Source organism: Neofelis nebulosa, chromosome 11 (assembly GCF_028018385.1).
Source record: "Neofelis nebulosa isolate mNeoNeb1 chromosome 11, mNeoNeb1.pri, whole genome shotgun sequence".
Lineage (NCBI taxonomy): Eukaryota > Metazoa > Chordata > Mammalia > Carnivora > Felidae > Neofelis > Neofelis nebulosa.
Window position 1 is genome coordinate 92,482,250 of NC_080792.1, and position 20,486 is coordinate 92,502,735.

The 20,486-nt window shown below is 54.8% G+C and overlaps 1 protein-coding gene across 2 annotated transcripts in view; it reads left to right on the forward strand.

Moving 5' to 3' along the window:
* Positions 1–20,486, forward strand: part of TMEM132C (transmembrane protein 132C) — a 307,971-nt gene that overhangs the window by 220,135 nt on the left and 67,350 nt on the right. For both annotated transcript variants that reach the window (XM_058691482.1, XM_058691483.1), the window contains one exon: positions 18,493–18,676. In XM_058691482.1, coding sequence (XP_058547465.1) covers positions 18,493–18,676 — 184 coding nt within the window. The remainder of the gene's footprint in view (positions 1–18,492; positions 18,677–20,486) is intronic.

The following is a 20,486-nucleotide window of genomic DNA, read 5'->3' on the forward strand; positions in this document are numbered from 1 at the left end:
GCCTTTGCACATGCTGCCCCTTCTGCTAGCTTTGCTTTAGCAAGGCTCTACTCACTGCCCAGATTTTCTTGACCTTCCCTGCCTCTCCCCACATCTCCCACCCCACTCTGTAAGCTCCCTAGGTACCTCCTCATTATAGTATTTTAGCCGTTTATAGTCATATGTTCACATGATTATTTATTGCCTGCTTTTAGCATTAATTCAGGAGGCTGAATGTGAAATGGGCAAGCGGTTCCTAAGGTTTGCTTGCCAGGCTTCCATAAATTCACCTGGCAAAGAAACAACGGATACAGAGAGATTTCGACAATTTATTACTCAGTACGGCCAGCGGCAGGAGCTCCGTGCACTCAACAGTGTCCCCGTCCCACCACCGGGTCCCAGGCTGCGGTGGCTGGGGGCTGTGGACTGAATGTGGTGTCTCCCCCAATTCAGATGTTGCAACCTAACCCCTCAGGTGATGGTTAGGAGGCGGGAGCTTGGGGACCAGGCGATGGGGGCCCAGGGCTCCCTCACCCTGTCTCCGCCGTGGGAGCAGGAAAGGGGCCTCACCACTGAATCTGCGGGCGCCTTGATCTTGGACTCGCGGCCAACAAGGGCCCCCTTTGATGTGCGGGGAGGACGGTGCTGACTTCAGGCATCATCCAGCCTATGTGGCTGGGCCGTGTTTCAGGACCGTCTACTCCCTGCACAGCACACAGGGGGAGCCCCGTGAACCTGAATGAGATCATGTCCCCTCTCCGCTCAAGCCTCCTCCTGCTTCCCTCCCCCCTCGCAGTGAGAACCAAAGCCCCCAGGGAGAGATGTGGACCCCGCGGGCCTCCTTGCTCCCCTCTCCTCCTTCTCTCCCCTCGACGTGCCTCCCAGCCACCGCGGCTCCGCTGTGCCTTGACCGTGACCCAGTCTTCGCCTGCTCTGTTCCTTCTGCCTGGAATGCTTTTCCCCGCAGACATTTCTGTTGCTCATAAGCCCCCGCTGTCTGGTATTGGGGCCAAGCCAGCGGTGGTGACACAGAACAGCCCTGGGTGGGGTGGGGGCCACGGAGGGGTCTCCGAGACATGCTGGGCTTACAAGGACACCCCAAACTTACAAGGGCAGCGGGCACACCTGTCCAGGCCTTGCCCTGCAGCACGACGCTGTCTCCACTCTCCTGGACAGGAAAGCGGCCTCCGGTGCCTAGGGCGGTTTGCACAGCAGGAAAGGCCGGCTCGGGGGGCACAGAAATGCCAGAATCATCGCCCGACACCCAGGCAGCAGGGGTTCCGCTCGACATGGACTCCCCGAGGCTCCGAGTGGCTGCCTGACGCCCGAACACGGGACGGCCTGGATCAGTGTCCCATCTCCCCGTTACCAGCGCGGCCTTGGGCCAGGTGCCTGACGTTCCACGCCTCAGTTTCCCCATCTGGAAAGCGGGGATAACGGCACTGCTCACCTCGAGGAGTCTTCTGAATCCTACGTGGTCCCGTGAAATGTGTGGAGCAGAGGCAGGCACACGGCCGGGGCCACGGAAGTGCCACCTGTTCCTTGCCACCGTGACCGCCTCGGGGCCTGGGTGCCCGGCTCAGCGCGGGGTCCCTCACCGCAGGCTGAGCGGAAGGCGCTTTGGGGCACACGGTACTCCTTTTTACCGTTCACCTACCCGGGCGGCCTCGGGCACGTTTCCTTCCTCCTCCCGGCCGCTGAGGCGTCCCCTCCAGGCCTGGCTCCGATGCTGCCGGCCTCCCCACCCTCGCGGCCGGCCCCCACCGCACCTGCGCCAGAAGGAAACCTCCCGCAGAAACAGGGTCTCTGTTCCGGCACCACCAGGTCCCCGGGCCCCCCAAAACCCTGTGCCGTGGCTCAGTGGCTCTACGGTGAAGGTGTGCACGGGGCGCCCTGCAAACGGAGGTGGCTGGAGACCTCCCGGCCCGCGCCTGGGGGAGCTCGGAGCCCCCGGCCCTCCCAGGCCAGGCCGAGACCCGCAGAAAATGAGCCAGAACAAGCTGTCGAGCTGGCTCCCCGACACTTGGGCACGCGAGGGCTCTGGGATTGAAACCGTTTTGCAGCGAGGATGATGTTTCCATCACTGGTGCGAACACAGTATTAGTCAATTCCCCGCAGCCCTCCGTCCAGGGAGTCCACCTAAACGGAGTTTATTCTGAGACGAAATTGCAGGCTTTAAACTGATTTCTCGAAGGACACGGTTCATTTCTGCATCTTTACTCTGTCTTCGCGCACGGCTTCCAGACACCCAAGAACGGCGTTTTCCAAATTACTGGCCCCCTTGGGCTGCCTCCGCTAAACAGGGACGGCTTCGGTGGCTTTGATTCGAAACATCCCCCCCGAGCTCTCCGTGGCGGCTGCTCCAGGGACGGGGGCTTCGGCGGTGGTCCGTCCCTCACGTCCGAGGGAGAGAGCCGCTCACCAGCATGCGTTCCCTTCTTACGGTGGGTCGGAGGGGTCGGCCACGCCGAGAGAAGACACTGCTCCCCCGAGAGCAAAGTGGGGCAACGCCCTTTTGGCCCTCCGTTCACTTTCCATCCGCTGCATTCCCCCCCGTCCCCACCCCCGATGTCTGGTTCTCTTGCTGTTTCTGGTGACGGCTCACAGGGCAGACACTTGCTCAGGGCATCGGCCCGCCTTTCAAGCCAGACCATCCTGATGTTGGAACACAAGGAACCGTCGGACGCGGCTCCCCAATAACGGGAGGGAGGCAGGGGCGCCTTCCGAAGCCCCATCGTCTCCAGGCTCTGGCTTCCCCAAATCGCTGACGTCTGGTGTGGGATAAGCCCCACTGTGCGCAGAGCTTCAAGCGCGGGGACACCTGGTCCTTGGACCACGGCCTCCTTCTACTAAAGGGGAGACTGAGGCCCAGGCGGAGGCCAGGGTGACCCGGGGGTGCTGGTCATGGCCGGTGGCTGCAAAGCTACAGAAACCGAATCAGGGTAGCTAAAGCCGCAGGAGGTCACAGGACCCTGAGAGGCAGAACGCGGACTTGGGAAAGGACAGAACCAGTGAAATACAGAACAAGGCGTAGCAGGGACCTTGAGCCAGAAAGACCAGCCAGCGGCGGCCGGAGTAATGAGCTGACTGGGCCATTCTTCGTGTCTCACTTCTTGGCCACACGTGTCGGCGACGTCCCAGAAGGGTGCATCCACCCGGCCCAGCCACGGGGCAGGACAAGGGCAGCCGCTTCCCCTTGCGGTCTTTAAGGTGGGGGCCAATTACCACCGGAAATGAATCTCCCTTCGCAGCTCAGTGTCCGAGGGGCAGGATGATTCCATGCTATTCAGTCGTACAAACTGGATGGACGCTGGGAGGCTCAGAAGCAAGAAATACCCACAACGTCAGGGTTACGGGCATTTTCTGGATCCCTTCCCCAGTTGGCCTGTCATACTGGGCTGCCTCTCATGTGGGTCCTGGGGCGATGGGAGGCTCAGCATGAAGAATCTGCACCCCCCACACACCCCCACACACACAGCAGGACGGCCCCGCTAGACTTCCCCGTCCCTGCTCGCGAGCTCTTCCTGCTGGCATCCGTCTGTCAACACCGACTTAGTGAAATGCTTTGTTGTCTCCCGTGGACCCACAGCCACTGGTGTGACAGAGGACCTCTCTCCCTGTGATGGAGGCACTTCTCTGCAGCCCGTCTAGTTCTATTAGGGACGCTGTCGAGGCACTTTATAAAAGCTCTTCCTGAGCTGGGTGTGCCGACTGGTGCAGACTGGTCGATTGAGAGGGAGGCTTGGCCCCGTGCCTGTCCCCAGGACGCGGAAAGGCCTCTGGAACCCAGAGAAGGGGGTCTGCAAGGGAAGCTGGGCCGCCCCTGGGTTCCGAAGCAGCATCTCTTTTCCCTGGCGAGCCAACGACGAGGGCAGATTCTTGAGGGACGGCTCGCTCTGCGGCCCAACAGCCCGCCTCCAGAAGTGAGTTTCCTTCTCCCCACCGACTGTCCTGCTTACTTTCGCTTCCCCGAGTGAGCTCAGCCTGTCGGATGTGCCCTTCTGGAATGCTTCCAGAAGGCGCTGCAAGGAAAGAACAGGGAGGTTTACAGGATGGCTGGCTGACCTAACGGGCGAGGTCACCCAGGAGTGACGGGGCTGGGGGTAGAGCAGAGGAGCGGATCCACTCATTTCCCTAATGGAGACGTGCTCACCTCCGCCTGCGTCCCCAGGAACCATCCCCGGCCTCGGGGGTACGGCAGAGACTGAGACAGACCAAGTTTCTCATCTCAGACAGCTTGCATGTTGGTGAGGAAGACAGAAAATGAGCAAAGGAGGGCCAAAGAATCTCCCCAGCAGTGGCCAGCGCGGGAGTGAAAACCTAGCTGGGGATGTTTCTCCTGGAGCGTAGGGCAGTGGGAGCGTCTCTTGGAGCCGGACATGTTGGGAGGCGCTGGCTTCTTGCTAAGTGACAAGACGGAGCCACGCGGGGCCACGCAAAGAGCAGCCGGAGGGAACAGCAGACACAGAGGTGGGCGTGGGCTCGCCACGACTGCGGAGCAGAGAGAGTCCCGGTGCGGCCGCAGCACGGTGACCAAGGGGGAGAGGGCAGCATGTGAGATGGGAGGGAGGGGACGCGTCCAGGCAGGGACCCCAGTTGTATGGTCACCGTGGAAGGAAGCCAGAGGGACTTTAAGGATGTGCGTGGCCCTCTGAGTTGTGTTTTACAGAAAGGCCCCTCTGACCCCGGAGCAGACAAGAGAGGCCTCTGGGGGAACAGGCAACCGCAACGGTCCGGAGAAAGAGGACGAGGGCCTGGGTGACGGAGCTGGCAGCAAGGACACGGAGGAGTGGGTGCACGGAGGCACGGGCCGCAAGGGGACAGCAGCCATTACTTTAGTGGCTGGAGCTCTTAGCATCAGGCCGAGTGTTCCTTCTTTTCAACCCACACACAAACGTCCAAGGAAGATGGTTAGAGAAAGGAGCTCCTGTCGCTGAGTCTGGTCGACTCCTCACTGCCTGATGTCCCGTGTCCCCTCCATCACGAGCACTAAGGGGGTCTCTCCCCCTCCCCATCCGGCCACATCCTTCGGCCCCGAGCTGCCCACTCTGCTCCCTGAGACCCAAGGCATCTTCCCCGAACGGGAAGCCAACCCTTTCCTCTTCCAGTAACACCCCACGTCCTTCCCTAGACGCTCTTCTGTCTGCCCAGGCCTTGCCCTGTCTGTCCTGCCATCTCAAACCCCAGACCCTTCCTCCTCAGACCCTCCTGGAAACCAACTGGGGGCTGAGTGAGAAGAGCTGACCCCTGAGCAGGTGCACCCAATGTGATGCCTTCTCAATTTTTTTTCTTTTTCTTTTTTTTTTTTAAACATAAAACATTGACATGGCATTTTATTAAAGCCACGGGTTTTTATTATTTTTTTTTATTTTTTTGATGCTTATTTATTTCTGAGACAGAGAAAGACAGAGCATGAGCAGGGGAGGGGCAGAGAGAGAGGGAGACACAGAATCCAAAGCAGGTTCCAGGCTCCGAGCTGTCAGCACAGAGCCCGACGCGGGGCTCAAACTCACGGACTGTGAGATCATGACCTGAGCCGAAGTTGGATGCTTCACCGACTGAGCCACCCAGGTGCCCCTATTATTATGTATATATTTAAAAAAATTTTTTAATGTTTTATTTATTTCTGGGACAGAGAAAGACAGAGCATGAGCAGGGGAGGGGCAGAGAGAGAGGGAGACACAGAATCCAAAGCAGGCTCCAGGCTCCGAGCTGTCAGCACAGAGCCTGATGCGGGCTCGAACTCATGGACCGCGAGATCATGACCTGAGCCAAAGTCGGACGCTTCGCCGACCGAGCCACCCGGGCACCCCAAAAGCCACAGGCTTTTAAATGTTAGAGGAAATGTGTGCGTGACCGCCCACCCCCTGCACCACTCGCAGTCACACAGGGCGCTGGCCTTGCCTCCGGCTTGCCTCCCGGGGGTTGTGTCTACACCTGTGCTCACACTCTAGCCCGCCGGTCCTCCTTCCTTCCGTAAAGGACCTCCCCCCACCGTGTCTCCTCCTCCTCAGATGCCCCTTGCCCGCTCCCCTGGCTTCCCCACCCCCACTCGCTGCTCCTGCCTCAGCTCACTGTCCGGTCCTACAGTAAAACCCGTCTCAAGGGAAGAACCTCGCCTTCCTGGCTCTGCATCAGCCAGCACGGAGCCAGGCTTCCAGTGGATACTCAGCGGATGTCTGTTGAGAGACCGTCTACCTCGTTCCGACCGACGGAGCCGACCGGTCTGCAGACTTCCCGGGGGGTGCCGTGGGACATTGTGCTGAGCTGGGGGGGGGGGGTGCGCGGGGGCTTTGGAGGGAGCGCGTGCCAGCCGTCCACCATTCCCTGCCCTCCTGTCACCCTGTGACCCCTCCACACTGGCCGGTTTCCAGGACCCCATGCCAGCCGGCTTCTGGCTACGTTCAGCCAGTGGGAGGCCCGGGCGAGAGACTCAAGTAAGAAGGAAGGAAGGGGTCGGGACGCTGGTCGGGGCGCTGTCTTGGGCGCTGGGTCCTTCCCTGTGGCTCCCGCTCCTCCCGGAAGCTGTCCGCGTGGCTGCAGGGGTGACCCAGCTCCTGGTGGCACCACCCCCACCCGCTGCGAGAAGAGCTTCCTGCCAACAATAATCTCTCGGTGCTTCCCCATCCCTCTGCCTTGTCTGCCCACCCAACGCCTTTACAACTGCCGTGAAACCTCCTCGCGGAACTACCTGGCGTGGCCTCGATTTCCTGACTGATGAGCACAGAGCGAGCAGGATCCGGGAAACCGAGTCCTCCCGGGGCTGGCTGGGGCTTCCCACAGCGCTGGGAGAGCCGGGCAGGGAGGGAGGGTGGGTGCGAGGGTCTGCGTTCAACTTTGCCCTCTTGCTGCTGCTGAGTTTGCTGTGAAATAAGTCTCTATATTGGAATCTAGTCCCTTTAGAAAACAAAAAACAATGAGCGTTTTTTCTTCACCCTGGCTGCACTTAGAGATACCCTAAGAAGATTTATCAGAAAACCAAAAAAATGATTTCCCCTCTGGTGCTGCCAGACTCGGTATTCTTGCCGGGATAGGCCAGCTGGATCTGAAGGGGAGAGAGGAGAAGGTGTTATTTATGTGTGTATGTGTTTATTTATTTTTCTTAACGCTTATTTATTTTTGAGACAGAGAGAGAGCATGAATGGGGGAGGGGCAGAGAGAGAGGGAGACACAGAATCGGAAACAGGCTCCAGGCTCCGAGCCGTCAGCCCAGAGCCCGACGCGGGGCTCGAACTCACGGACCGCGAGATCGTGACCTGGCTGAAGTCGGACGCTTAACCGACTGCGCCACCCAGGCGCCCCATATGTCGATTTATTTAAAAAAAAAATTTTTTTTCAACGTTTTTTATTGATTTTTGGGACAGAGAGAGACAGAGCGTGAACGGGGGAGGGGCAGAGAGAGAGGGAGACACAGAATCGGAAACAGGCTCCAGGCTCCGAGCCATCAGCCCAGAGCCTGACGCGGGGCTCGAACTCACGGACCGCGAGATCGTGACCTGGCTGAAGTCGGACGCTTAACCGACTGCGCCACCCAGGCGCCCCAGGAGGTGTTTTTCAAAAGGCATTGGGGTTTTTTGAACATGTAGATTTCTTCGGGTAGTATCGACCTTTCAGCAATATTTCTTCTCCCGGTCCACATCAGAGTGGCTGATGTCAACCACTCAGCAAACAACAGATGTTGGTGAGGATGTGGAGAAACGGGAAACTTCTTGCACTGTTGGTGGGCATGCAAACTGGTGCAGCCGCTCTGGAAAACGGTGTGGGGGTCCCTCAAAAAGTTACAAATAGAACTACCCTACGACCCAGCAATTGCACTACTAGGTATTTAGCCCAAGGATCCAAAAATGCGGATTTGAAGGGGCACACGCACCCCAACGTTCATAGCAGCGCTATCGACAATAACCAAAGTATGGAAAGAGCCCAAATGTCCATTGATGGATGAATGGATAAAGAAGATGTGGTCTATATATACAGTGGAGTATTACTCGGCAATCAAAAAGAATGAAGTCTTGCCATTTGCAACTACGTGGATGGAACTGGAGGGTGTTATGCTGGGCGAAATGAGTCAGAGAAAGACAGATATCACATGCTATCACTCATGTGGAATTTGAGAAACTCATGAACACAGGGGAAGGGAAGGAAAAATAAGATAAAAACAGCGGGAGGCAAACCATAAGAGACTCTTCAATGCAGAGAACAAACTGAGAGTTCCTGGGGATGAGGAGGTGGGGGGCGGGGGTGGGCACTGAGGACACTTGTCGGGATGAGCCCTGGGGGTCACATGTAAGTGATGAATCAGTGGGTTCTACTCCTGAAGCCAGTACTACACTGTATGTCAGCTAACTTGAATTTAAACGAAAAATTTTAAATGCAATGAATAAAAGCCTTGGTGTTTTGTAAAAGCTCACTAAGTGATTCTATCACGCAGCTGGGTCTGAGGATATTAGATAAGTGGGCAGGGATTGTTTGTGTAGCTTTTCCCTGAGTGGGGGTACTGTGGACCCCCCCCCCCAGTAAAAAGGGAAGTGGGAGAACAACAATTAGACTCCTTTCTCCACTCCGGTGCAACCTGCCTGCTCGGAAAATGACCAGGGACGAGAGCAGAGAGGCCCCACGAGGTGTGGCATCTGTGTTCTCTCTGGTCGGTCTCCTCCCTGTGTCTTTAGCCTACTACTTGGGGAACTGATACCGGGCTTGGGGGAGCTCCTGTGGAGGCCCGTGACCCGCTGCGGACGCGGTGCCTTCACTCCGCGTCCGCGGCGTGGGAGGACGGTGGCTGGCACAAAAAGCAGATGTTTGGCGAGCGTTCGATGGGCGGACGGCTCGATGCTGAGCGGAGCACGCCTGCCATTTTGCGAAAACATCCCCCGTCTCCTCCGGTTCCTCGAGTTCGAACGGCTCTCGCTGTGCCACTGAGACCCTCAACTCATCAATTACAAACATTAACTGTAAATTATACTTTTGCATAGTTAATTCAGCCTCTCATTATGTATTTAGTGGAGCTCAGCAGGCATAAAATTCAATAGCAAGCTTTGGAGCAGCTCCAACTCCTGTCTTCTGTGATATTTGGAAAATGCGAAGTTTTAGTAGTGGACCTTGGAGCGTGTCTTTCCTGGAAGGTCTCCAATGGGCTCTGCTTTTGGCTTCGCTCTTGGAAGGAGTTCAACCCTTCTGGGAAGGCTGATAGCTTCAAAGGATGCGTCTGCCCCCCTGTCTCCACCAAGCAGAGGCTCTTCCTCCGTCCTAGAGTCGAAATTAATATTAACCTGACCAGTGGAAGGAAAGAAAAGTGTGAATATCAGCGCACTTGGCTCCTGGAGCCATCACTCATTCATTATTCATTCAACAAATATTTACTGAGCACCTCCTATGGTCAGCGCTGTGATGTATCATGAGGATAGAACAGTGAGCATTGAGAAGAGGGAGGCAGATGGTAAATGACCAAATGCATCTAAATGTCTAATGTGTCGTGTGGCAATACAGATAAAGCGGCTGAGTGGGCCATGCATAATAGGGCGAATGCAGCGGTGGGTGAGCCACCAAGACGTCTGGGGCAAGCAAGTGCAAAGGCACTGAGGTAGAAAGAAGCTTGGTGTCTTTGAGTAATACTAAGGAGGCCAAAATAGAAAAATCCGGGAAGAAAATGGTAGACAAGGAACAGTGTAGGGAGAGAGAGAGACACTGAATTATCAAGATATGGAGGATGAAAGTTACTTCCCAATTGCTAATCCCGAGGAGAGGCTCAGAATTGTCAGTCAGTGAACGTTTGTTACACCATATTCAACAATCTGCAACCTCTAGTGTGCGAGACAATGTATACAACTCTCTTCCTTCATCTGTCCTTGCGCCTTAAGCCCCCCTGCTGCTCCGTAGCAGAAAAGTTAATCTGGTCGATTCCAAGCTTGCTGAGGCATTTCACATTCAAACACAGCCCGGCAGTTTGTCAAGCTTGGCCTGACTTTCTTCAATATTCGCCCAGTGGGAAGAGTCGGGTGACTGTGGATTATGGAATTGGGTCTTCAGATAGATGGTCCCTCTTCTGGCTTCATCCACAGGGATGCCACCCTGTGCTGGGCGTGGTCATTGTTTGATGCTGATGTTCATGAGGTTTCCAGGCTTCTACCTGACCTCTGAGAGCACCCCAGGTGCCCCTCTCCGGGAGACTGAGGCCAGGTTGGGGTCCGCCTCTGTTCTGTCAGTGGACTTCAGTACCTTCCCTGGAACTCGGTGAAAATTCTGCCGCTCCCCTGCGCCACTCAGGGCCTTTGGGGGCCAGGCAGTGGGGTGGACTCCTCCTCCTCCCTGCTCCTTGCACCCCAAGCTGATTCTGTTCAACCTCTGCCATATCCCGCTGGGAAAGCACAGAGGATAATCTAAGGTCTCGAAAGAACTGTCAGGGCCCACATCCCCTCTCTGTTGCTGTGTAACAAACTGTCCCAAGTTCGTTATCTTCAAACAACTCTAATTTATCATAATAAATAGGACACCCATGGGCAATTCCTCTGTTGTTTTTCCCTAGACTCTCTTATAGACCTAAATGTATTCGGTAGAGTACTTGGAGATAGGATGGCTGGGCCTCTCTGTCTCCACGCGGTCTTGCATCTGGGCATCCCCACGACCCAACTGGATCTGACGGGATGGACCCAGTGCTTTCCCCTGGGGATAGGGACCACCATGGCGGCACCAGGAAACCCACCATGGTGCTGCAGAACCCTAAGAACCTCGGGATGTCTTACGGGTCCATGCCTCTCCTACCCAGACCTCCGAGGTCCTCTTGGCAGCTGTATTTCCTGAAGTGTGACCCAATTTAGCTAAAATTTCAGCTGCTTGCCAATTAATATAGCATACATTCCTGGCGTGTTAGGTTCGGGAAACTGCAGCGTGCATGGAAAATAAAAGCTAGCAGGAAAGCATTCCACGACTGTGCCATTGTGTGGCCCAGAGATCCCTGGAGCCAGTGGGAGTCTGGGGAAGGATCTCACAGGGATCGAGAGGAACTGGGCACCTTCCTGCCTTCTCACCTATCAAGGGTTCTCCTTGGCCCACAGTTTCGTTCAGCTTACCCGTGTCCCTCTCACAGACCCCAGTTTATTTTACTAATTGGATTAGTTGCCAACATTTACACAGCTGTGTGCCAGTCTCCCAGGGTGGGTTAAGCTTGCACATTTATCTGCCTGAATATGCACAACACCCTGCAAGACCAGAGTGTATATCCCCATTTCAGAGATGAGGAAACTGACACATGAGTGATATGCATAATGACCCCAGGCTAAGTGTGGGATTCATATCCAAGGCTTTGCCTCCAAAACCTGGGCTCACACTCACCCATCATGCTTTAGCAAGGAAAATAAGTGACAGGATGTGCTCCAGCCAAATCCAGGCGCAGAGTGGATGTGAATCTGACACCCAGTGGGGGGGACGTTGGGTCAGGGCCTGGGGGGCTTGGGTATGGTCCTGTTTTCCCCCCACCTGCTGCCTTCAGCAAATCCCAGGTCTTTTGGCCCCAAGAGGACAAAGGTTTGCAAGTCCTTCCGGGTTACTGAACAGCAGAAATATTATAGTGGTAACATAGTTGCGATTGTGTGTTCTAAGCTCTACACGCGTGCTATACCATTTATCCCTGCAGTAGCCTCGTGAGGTTGGCTTAGCACAAATCAAGAAGCCAGTTCTTACAGAGGTGAAATTAGCAGTTCTCAAACCTTGCTGCGTATTAGAATCATCTGCAGAGTCCCTAAGAATGCCAGGTGTCACTCCAGACCAGTGAAGGTAAGATCCCAGAGGTGAGACTCAGACATCAGAATTTTTTAAACCTCCTCCACCAAGTCATTCAAGATTGCCACCAAGGCTGAGAACGGAAGGGTTAAGTAACTCACCCGGGATCGTTCCCAACCCCACTGAGGAGCAAAGTCAGAAATCAAACCTGCGTGTCTGATTTCAGAGCCCGTGGTCGTAACACCTACCCAGTACAATTGCTACATAGACACCAGGAAGCAAAAAAGTAATAATAATTTACAAGTGAAGTGCTTGGAAGTCACAGAGAGAGAAACTTTTTGTGGGTAGCTGTAATTGCTGATGCCGTGGCCGCACATTAAAATCACCTGAGCATTAAAAATCCTAGTGTCTGAGTGTCACCTCTTGAGATTCTGATTCCATTGGTCCAGGGTAGACCCAGGTATCAATAATTTTTCCCTTACTCTCTGCAGGTGATTCTAACATGCAGCCAAGTCTGAAAGCCCTGCTTTGTAGGACGAGAAGGCTCAGATTGTTTTCATGAGGGCTGTGATTCTCCTCTGAAGCACTGTCATCGGTATAAATGGGATTTGCAGGAGAACGCTCACAGTAGAGAACTCACTTTCCTCACCCCTTCATACATGTATCCGCTCCTATAACATTTCAGGCTTTGGGGGCTGACATAGAGAGAAGGTGAATGTTTCTTTTTTAAATCCAAACTCCTAATCTGGTTCAAAGGTGCTTGGGAACAGAGCAACCTTCCTGGCTTTTCTTCCCCTGTCTGCCATGCACTGTTAACATGCATCTTTCTCTATGTGCTAATTGCAGACAGCAAGGACGAGAGATCCTTCCTCGCTGCCCTGGTATCTTTTAAGGTGTGTTATCTTAGCCATTCGGATTTCTCCACTCAGCCCTCTGAGCGTGGGCTTCTGATGCAAAAACAATCTAGGACAGTAGAAAATTAGTTGTGGCACCATCAGTTTTGATGACAAAACAACTGGTTTTGTCCCAGGCTCTGGTCTTTTAAGTTTCCTTTGCTCCCGCCTACTCTCCATGTCTTTCTCTCCACACTTTTTCGTAATTTTGAGGCATTTGGTAAGTTCCCTTTTCTTTGCCAGTCAACCCAAGGTGACTTCTGTTCCTTGCAACTCATATCCTGACGTGATTCCTTCAGCACCATGGAGAGCTCTTGGAGGTCCGTTCGGCATCCATGTTGACATTGGGGTCAATGAACTATCTAATAAAGTCTTCCTGGAAGGGAAGCGGGTGTCCTTTGCCTTCATGAAATTCGCATGAAGCAGAATGCATAAAATAAATGCCCGGGCTGAATGACTCTGTTCTCCTGGACTAGCTTCCCTATTCTAAGGTTGATTTCTTCATTTTGTTAGCCTCATTTCTTTCTGTAGGCATTATGCTGTCAACAGTGGCTGTTGAAATCCCGTACACCCCATAGTGGGGAAGGGGGGTCCTGATGGTGCCATAACACACCCCCCAGACTCCATTTTCTTATGAGATAGAGTTCAGTAGCTAAAAGGTTTGGTAAATTGGGTTTCCATAGGTCCAAACTTGATTATGACTATTGGGGGAATTTATTTGTTTTTGAGTAAGAGCTTTTTTTAAGCCAATTTTGAAAATTTCTTTCAAGAGTTACTGCAATAAATCTACACTATTGATTTAGCAAGTGGTGGTTCTTAGGCACTCTCTGGAGTCACTTAAGTGTTTAAATTCTTCTCTTTATTACTCCAACAGTACCACTGGCCCCAGATGGGCAGACATGCAGGGCTCTTGGGCCCTTCAAGGCAAAAGCTTAGCAAAGATTTCCATCAGCTCAGAGACAGCAGGAGGGCACTGACGACAGACAAAACCACACACAGATTTCTTCCTTTCTTGGCCTCCATCTGCCAGCGGAAGTTGTGATACTGTGGTATCGTGTCTGACGGGGACAGCTATGGAGTAAACGCAAATCCGAATAAATCCCAGATGGCAATGAATGGTGGAGAATTAGGTCTCTACTGTGGCTTGTTCTCAGGGACTCCTGGACCAGCCCTGAGGGGCATGTTTTAAAGGTGGCTTTAGGCAGTCAAACCTCAAGTCACTGAGCACAAACACAGTGCCAAGTTGTGCTAAAAACAAGAACAGTTAACGTTTGCTGATGTTCGCTAGTGCGAAACCATTCTAAGTGTGTGACACCCGTTGGCTAATGAGCCAGCCATTAAAAATGGCTAATTTCCTTGTTTTCACACCAACTCTATGAAATGGGAACAAGTCACATCTCCAGTTTGCAAACAGGGAAAAGGACGCCGAGTTGCCCAAAGGTACCGAGCTAGTGGAGCCAGGATTTGAACTCAGGACCCACAGCACCCTCGATCGTAATGCTTGCTGTGTTTCCTTGGCAGAGTCTCGCGTGACAGTCTTGGCTCCACCCCCCTGGTTCCCTCCTCCCTCCCGTCTCTTGCTTCTGCCTTCCTACCTTTCCCCTCCTTCTCTTCCTTCCCTCGTGCCTTGTTTTCTTCTCCATCCTTTAAATAAGTACGTCTTGGAGGCCCAATATTACAACACGTAGGGGTGGAGTTGCTTTTGGTGCTGCAGGGGTGACATTAAGGACCAACTCCAGTCCCACAGCCACCGCCGTCACTGCCCCTTGGTATGCTAAGGGTCCTGGGACCACAGTTTGGAAATCATCCCCCTGCATTGTCTTCAGGGCCCCATCGTCCAACGAGCATGGCCCTTCTTTGCAATGCTGCCTCCAGAAGACAGGGATACCACCTTCCTGAGCCAGAGACCGCAAACTGACAGGCAGCAGAGATGCAGATTTGAGCAACATCATGGCTAAAAGGTTGAGGTTCTTGTATTTTAAAATTCAGAGATTTTATAGAAAAACTCCAGAAAAAAAAAAAAAACCCTTCATGATCCACAAGGCAGCGGTTGGCGGGAGCGAGGAGGCCACGTATCCATTCAGATGAGCAGAGCCGGACCACAGGCACCATATGGCTTTCTCCCCTAAGCGCCCCTAAAGTCTCACGTTTCAAACTGTGGCTCAATTCACTTTACTGTGGGTATGTCACATTATGGAGATTTTCGGGACGAAGCAGGTAAAAGCCGTGTGGGGTGAGGGAGGGTAGGAAGAAGCACAGTCCCACAAAAGTGAACCGACGAAGGAGTCGATTCTCTCTTCCCAAAGGAATGCCTCGTCTGGAGTCAGAATGTTTCATCCCGAGCCTCCCTGGGGTGCATCTCACTGTCGGGCCGGGCTTGCCTGGCCTATTCTGTCGCATCTGTTCCCGAGATCCCTGCCGACACGGGCCAGCTTCTGGCTCCTCTCGGTCTGAGGTCCCCAGCCCCCTGCAAAACTGTGTCAACCTTCTGCCCCCAGCACCACCCTGATGCTACTCTGACCCGGGATTCTGCACAGCTCCGGGGAAAGCTGGAGTTTCCCCCACACTGTGACTTCTAATTGTTTTTCCATCTTGAAACCAAGAGTCAGCATGAGTGGGGGGCTGCGGCAGGTTCCCGATGGGCACCTGGCCAGGCACTGCCTTCCACCCCTGGTTGAGCACCACGTAGTGCAAACACCCCTCCTGGGTGCAGGGACCTGAGAAAGTGCTCTGCTCTGGCATTTGTGCAAAATAGGAACCACAGTTACCTCTGAAAGGGATTTTATTGGGATTTGAAATAATATATGCATGGGACCTGGTGCAGTGCCTGGTACACAGGGAATATTTCATACACGGTGGCTTGTTGTCTTTATTTTTTTTTAATTTTTTTAAATACTTATTTATTTTTGAGAGACAGAGCGCAAGTGGGGGTGGGGCAGAGCGAGAAGGAGACACAGAATCGGAAGCAGGCTCCAGACTCCGAACTGTCAGCACAGAGCCCGACATGCAGCTCGAACTCATGAACGGTGATATCGTGACCCAAGCTGAAGTCGGACGCTTCACCGACTGAGCCACCCAGTTGTCGCTTGTTGTCTTTATTCTTACGTTACCTTGAGAATACCTCAGGAAAGTCACCTATCGCCCGCAAAAACCATATAACACGATATCTTTCAAAGTCGCAAAGGCAAACTCCGCGTCTCTTTTCTCTTGTCCGGCACTGAGACCCCCTTTCGCACAATTGCAGCGGAAGAGGACGCAGCTCGGGTTGAGTTGAGCTGCCCCTTCTGCATTCCAGTGTCCTACCTGGAGAAGGGGAAGGCCATCATTTCAATCGTCTAGATGACAGCACTTAGTCTCAGTAGGTGGTGCCGGCTGCTGTGATGCTCAAAATAGAGTTTTCTAAGAAAATGAAGATGGGCGCAGGTTGAGACACGTCGCAGACTCCAGCACATCCCAGTGGGGCCACAGCAGGGTCTTGGGGCTTTTGTCTCATCCGTGACCAAGGAAGATAGACTGAGCAGAGTCTATCAAGCAACCACTGGACGTCTCCAGTGTACTCAGCCCATACCCAGCTCTGCTGAGGAAGGAGATGCCCGTGCGAGGGTTCTTGCTAACAGAGCACAGTTGACCCCCTGAAATAAAGCCCCACCTGTCGCCCAGGGAAGAGACAGACTGGGCCAGAGCAGGTGGGAAGGATTTCTGGGGGCTGAATCGAGCAGGCTCAGGTCCCTGCGGGCTTAGCTGCCGGACCAAGTATGACTCTCTTAGTTTGGAAACATTCCAGACTCCAGACACTTCTTCCTCATTTTCCAAGGCAAGTCATCCGTTCTTGAGATTGCACAGCTCATGGACGGATGCACCAGACAACGGATTTGTGTTCCCTCCCACAGGGGTATCCAGCATCCCGTAAACCGTGGTTTTCTCGGTACCACTTCCCGCCCGGAGAGCACGAGGCAGATTCCCGAGTCCCGGGGGGCTTTGGTCAGTGCGGCCACCTCCCCGTCACCTCCTCCCCCAGCTGCCGAACAGGGCTGAGGGTGATGGGCTGGAGAATTAGCCTTCTGGCTGCTGAGCAAGCCCCTCAAAGATCGGGTGGGTGTGTCCTTATCACCCCAGCAAAGGGAAGGGTTTCTCTAGCAACTCATCATAGTGGTACCGGCCTCTGTTTGGGGTACAGGGTTGTTGTTGTTTTTTAAGTTTATTAATTTATTTTGAGAGAGAGAGAGAGAGAGAGAGAGAGAATGACAAGCAGGCTCTGCACCGTCAGCACAGAGCCTGGTGCAGGGCTTGAACTCATGAACTGTGAGATCGTGACCTGAGCCGAGATCAAGAATCAGACACTTAACTGACTGAGCCACTCGGGCAGCCCTAGGGTGCAGTTGGTAAGCAGACCTGTTTCCCTCTCGACGTGCCATGGAAAATTCCCCTCGATTCCCTCGGAAACACGTGGGACGCCAGCCTGCGATAACTGCCGTTGGCTGCCCGGCCCCCCACGTTCCGGAGCACAGCACGCGGGCAAGCAGGCACTGCAGGCCCTCCTCTGCCCGGCTTTCCGGCTCACCAGCATCCTGCCCCGCAGACTCCGCTGCGTGCCTGGAAAGCCTCCTTCCTGCCTATTTCCACCCATAGCGATTCTGTCGATTCAGCAGCTCCAGAGAGCTCTCCCGGTTCCCTTTCTCTGACCTCCCGCAACAAGGGCTGGTGTAGGTGATAAATACTCTAGGCTCTGCAGGCTTTCCACAGCCTCACACTGCTACTCGGCCCCGCTCCTGCAGCACGAAAGTAGCGGAGACGACACGCAAAGCCCACCCAGGGCCGCGTTCCAGCGAAACGGTTCACGCAGACGGGCGGCAGGCTGGATTCGACTCACGGGCCGCGGTCTGCCGACCCCCTCACCGGAGAAGCTCGCTCGCTGGGTGCCTCGTGACCCCACACTTGGCCTCCGGCTGCCGTGGAGAGCACAGGTTCAGGGATCCGGAGATGCTGCCTTCGCTCTGACTCTGCGGGGTCGTGAGCAAGCCGATTCCCCCTTCGGGGGTCTTCGCCACGGTGTCTGAAAAAACGAGAAGTTTGGACGGTCGCGGGTTCCCAAAGCGTCACACCCGCTGGGGCAAGCTTGCTAACGAGACACGTGTCTGGGCTCACCTCGGATTCAGGGTGTTGATCGGGACACCTCGTGGGGAACCAGAGTCCCGCTAGCTACAGGCCCCTCCGTCGAGGCACAAGAGGCCGTGTCAGGGTGTGCGAGGCAGGTCACGCGGTCTCAGGAGAGCCGCCGCGATGAGCCAGCGAGGCAGCCGGGAAGACACCGGTGGAGAAAAGCAGCAGCTGCGTGGAAACCTGGCACCAGCCGGCCGGCACAGTGACCTGGGCTGTTCGCGGGAGTGCCCCTGCCCCTGCCCGGAACGTCCTCCGAGCTGCCGCGTCATCACGGGCCCCCCCGCCTGCGTCCCCAGCCCCCTTCAGCCCTGCATCCAGGTGCCGAGGGCCCTGCTGTGATTGTCGGCCCCTACAGGACGGGAGGAGACGCCAGGGCGGGTCAACGGTGGTGAGAGAGCCACCTGCCACGACGGGCTCACACGCCGAACTCAGCTCAAAGGGAGTCTCTTTAGTCCAGAGTTCCCCCAGGCTCCTTCTGCAGGGGTGAGGCCGCGGGATTCACCACTTGTCTGAGGAGCTGGTACAAACCGGCCCAGACACCTGTGAACACCCAGCGCTCCAGACTCTGCCCGGTTCCTCCCTTGTGGGGGCCGCTCCCTCCGTCCCAGCCGCCGCGCCCATGCACCGTCCCCAACAGGTGTCTGCTCTCTCCTTAGACGCGAGTTACAGCCCGAAGGAGAGAAAAGGGCCCTCGCACGGAACACGGTCAGCTAAAAGCCATTTATTTCCTTTGCTCCCTCCCTTCCAGAAGCAGCAGCTCGTTCGGTGAGGTCGTGCAGATGAACTTCGAAATAGCCAGCTTCAGCAGCCTCTCGGGGACGCAGCCCATCACCTGGCAGGTGGAGTACCCACGGACGGCGACCACCGACACGGCCGTGTCCGAGATCTTCATCAGCCAGAAGGACCTGGCGGCCATCGTCCCCCTGGCCACGGTAAGGGACCTCGCCTGCGCCCCGGGGGGGCCTCCCCTCTGTCCCAGGACGCGCACTGCCTCCAGAGGCTCCAGGGCACTGGCACCTCCCTGTGCCTTGAGGAGGGGCCGTGCCATCAGCCTGGCCTCTCTCAGCCCAGGTTACTGCCCTGCGACCCTCACCACGCTCGCTGCAGCCCCATCCCGGTTCACCATGTGCTTGATTTCCCTCCATTTGTGCTGCTTGTTTTCCTTGCTATCTTCTGCTCCTGTTGTTGTGTTCCCATAAATACGGTGTAGTCTCGGCTTCAGGAGCAGAACCCAGTGCCCATCCCCCATCTAGCCCGTTCCCCCTCCATAAACCCTCAGTTTGTTCTCTGTATTTAAGAGTCTCTTAGGGTTTGCCTCCCTCCCTGTTTTTATCTTATTTTTCCTTCCCTTCCCCGGTGTTCATCTGTTGTGCTTCTCAAATTCCACCTGCGAGTGAAGTCATCTGATAGTTGTCCTTCTCGGCCGGACTTATTCCGTTTAGCATAATACCCTCCAGTCCCATCCACGTTGTTGCAAATGGCAAGATTTCGTTCCTTTTCATCGCTTAGTAGTATTCCACTGTGCATATACACCATATCTTCTTAATCTATTCATCATCCATTCATTTGGGCTCCTTCCATAATTTGACACAGTGACCAGGGACCTGTTAGGGTGAGATGCTATAAACAGTGGGGTGCAGCGCCCGTGTGAATCAGCATTTTGGTGATCTTTGGATAAATACCTAGAGTGCAATTGCTGCATCGTAGGGTGGTTCTACGTTTCACGTTTTGAGGGAGCTCCACACTGTTTTCCGGAGCGGCTGCGCCAGTTTGCATTCCCACCAAAAGTGCAAGAGGCTCCTTTTAAACAAATTTTTTAATGTTTATTTATTTTGAGAGAGAGAGAGAGAGAGAGAGAGAGAGCTGGGGAGGGGCAGAGAGAGAGGGAGGAAGAGAATCCTAAGCAGGGTCCACAATGTCAGTGCAGATCCCGACGTGGGACTTGAACTCACAACCATGAGCATGACCTGAGCCAAAATTAAGAGTCAGATGCTTAATCGACTGAGCCACCCAGGCGCCCCTCTGCTCCTTTTTTATAAGGAAGCGTCAGGCCCCTCTGTATGTTAGTCGGATAAGCGAGGCAAGACTACCGCCACAAACAACCTCAGAAACTCAGGTGCTCGGCACAACACAAGTTATTCTTGCTTATATTTCATGGATCAACCGGTAGGGGGCTCTGTTCCGGGCCACGTCTCAGGGGCATCACCATCTTGTAACTATGACATCGGGAACATGTGGCCTTCACGGTCTCTGGGACAGAGGAACGGACGTGTGGAAAGTCACATGCGAGCCTCTCTAAGCGATGGCATGGAAATGACTTTCCACACCCACGCGGCTGGTCACGGGGAGTCCCGTGGCCCCATCAGGTTTCCAGAGGGCTGGGTGAGCACCATCGCGGGGCAGGTCAACACGTCATTGACCCACGTGGGTCACAGTGCAAACCCGTGCCGCGACTTCTGGCTGGACCTTGTGGCTGCTGGAAATGAGCCCGGGGGAGAAAACGGTGAGAAGGTAGATGGCACTTTTGCTCCGAGCTCTCTCACCTAGCACGCTGGGACTTTGTCCAGGGCCATCCCTGAGCTTGGCTTTGCTCCACGTAGGGATGCTTTGCCAGGAGGTCCAAGAGGATGGCGTTTCAGAGGCGCGCGGTTCAGCTTCCACTGTCTTTGCCGGAATTCTCCCTCCCTCACACGGAGCCCGGCGTGGATATTGCAAAAGCAATTTCTGTTCAGCTTTGGGATG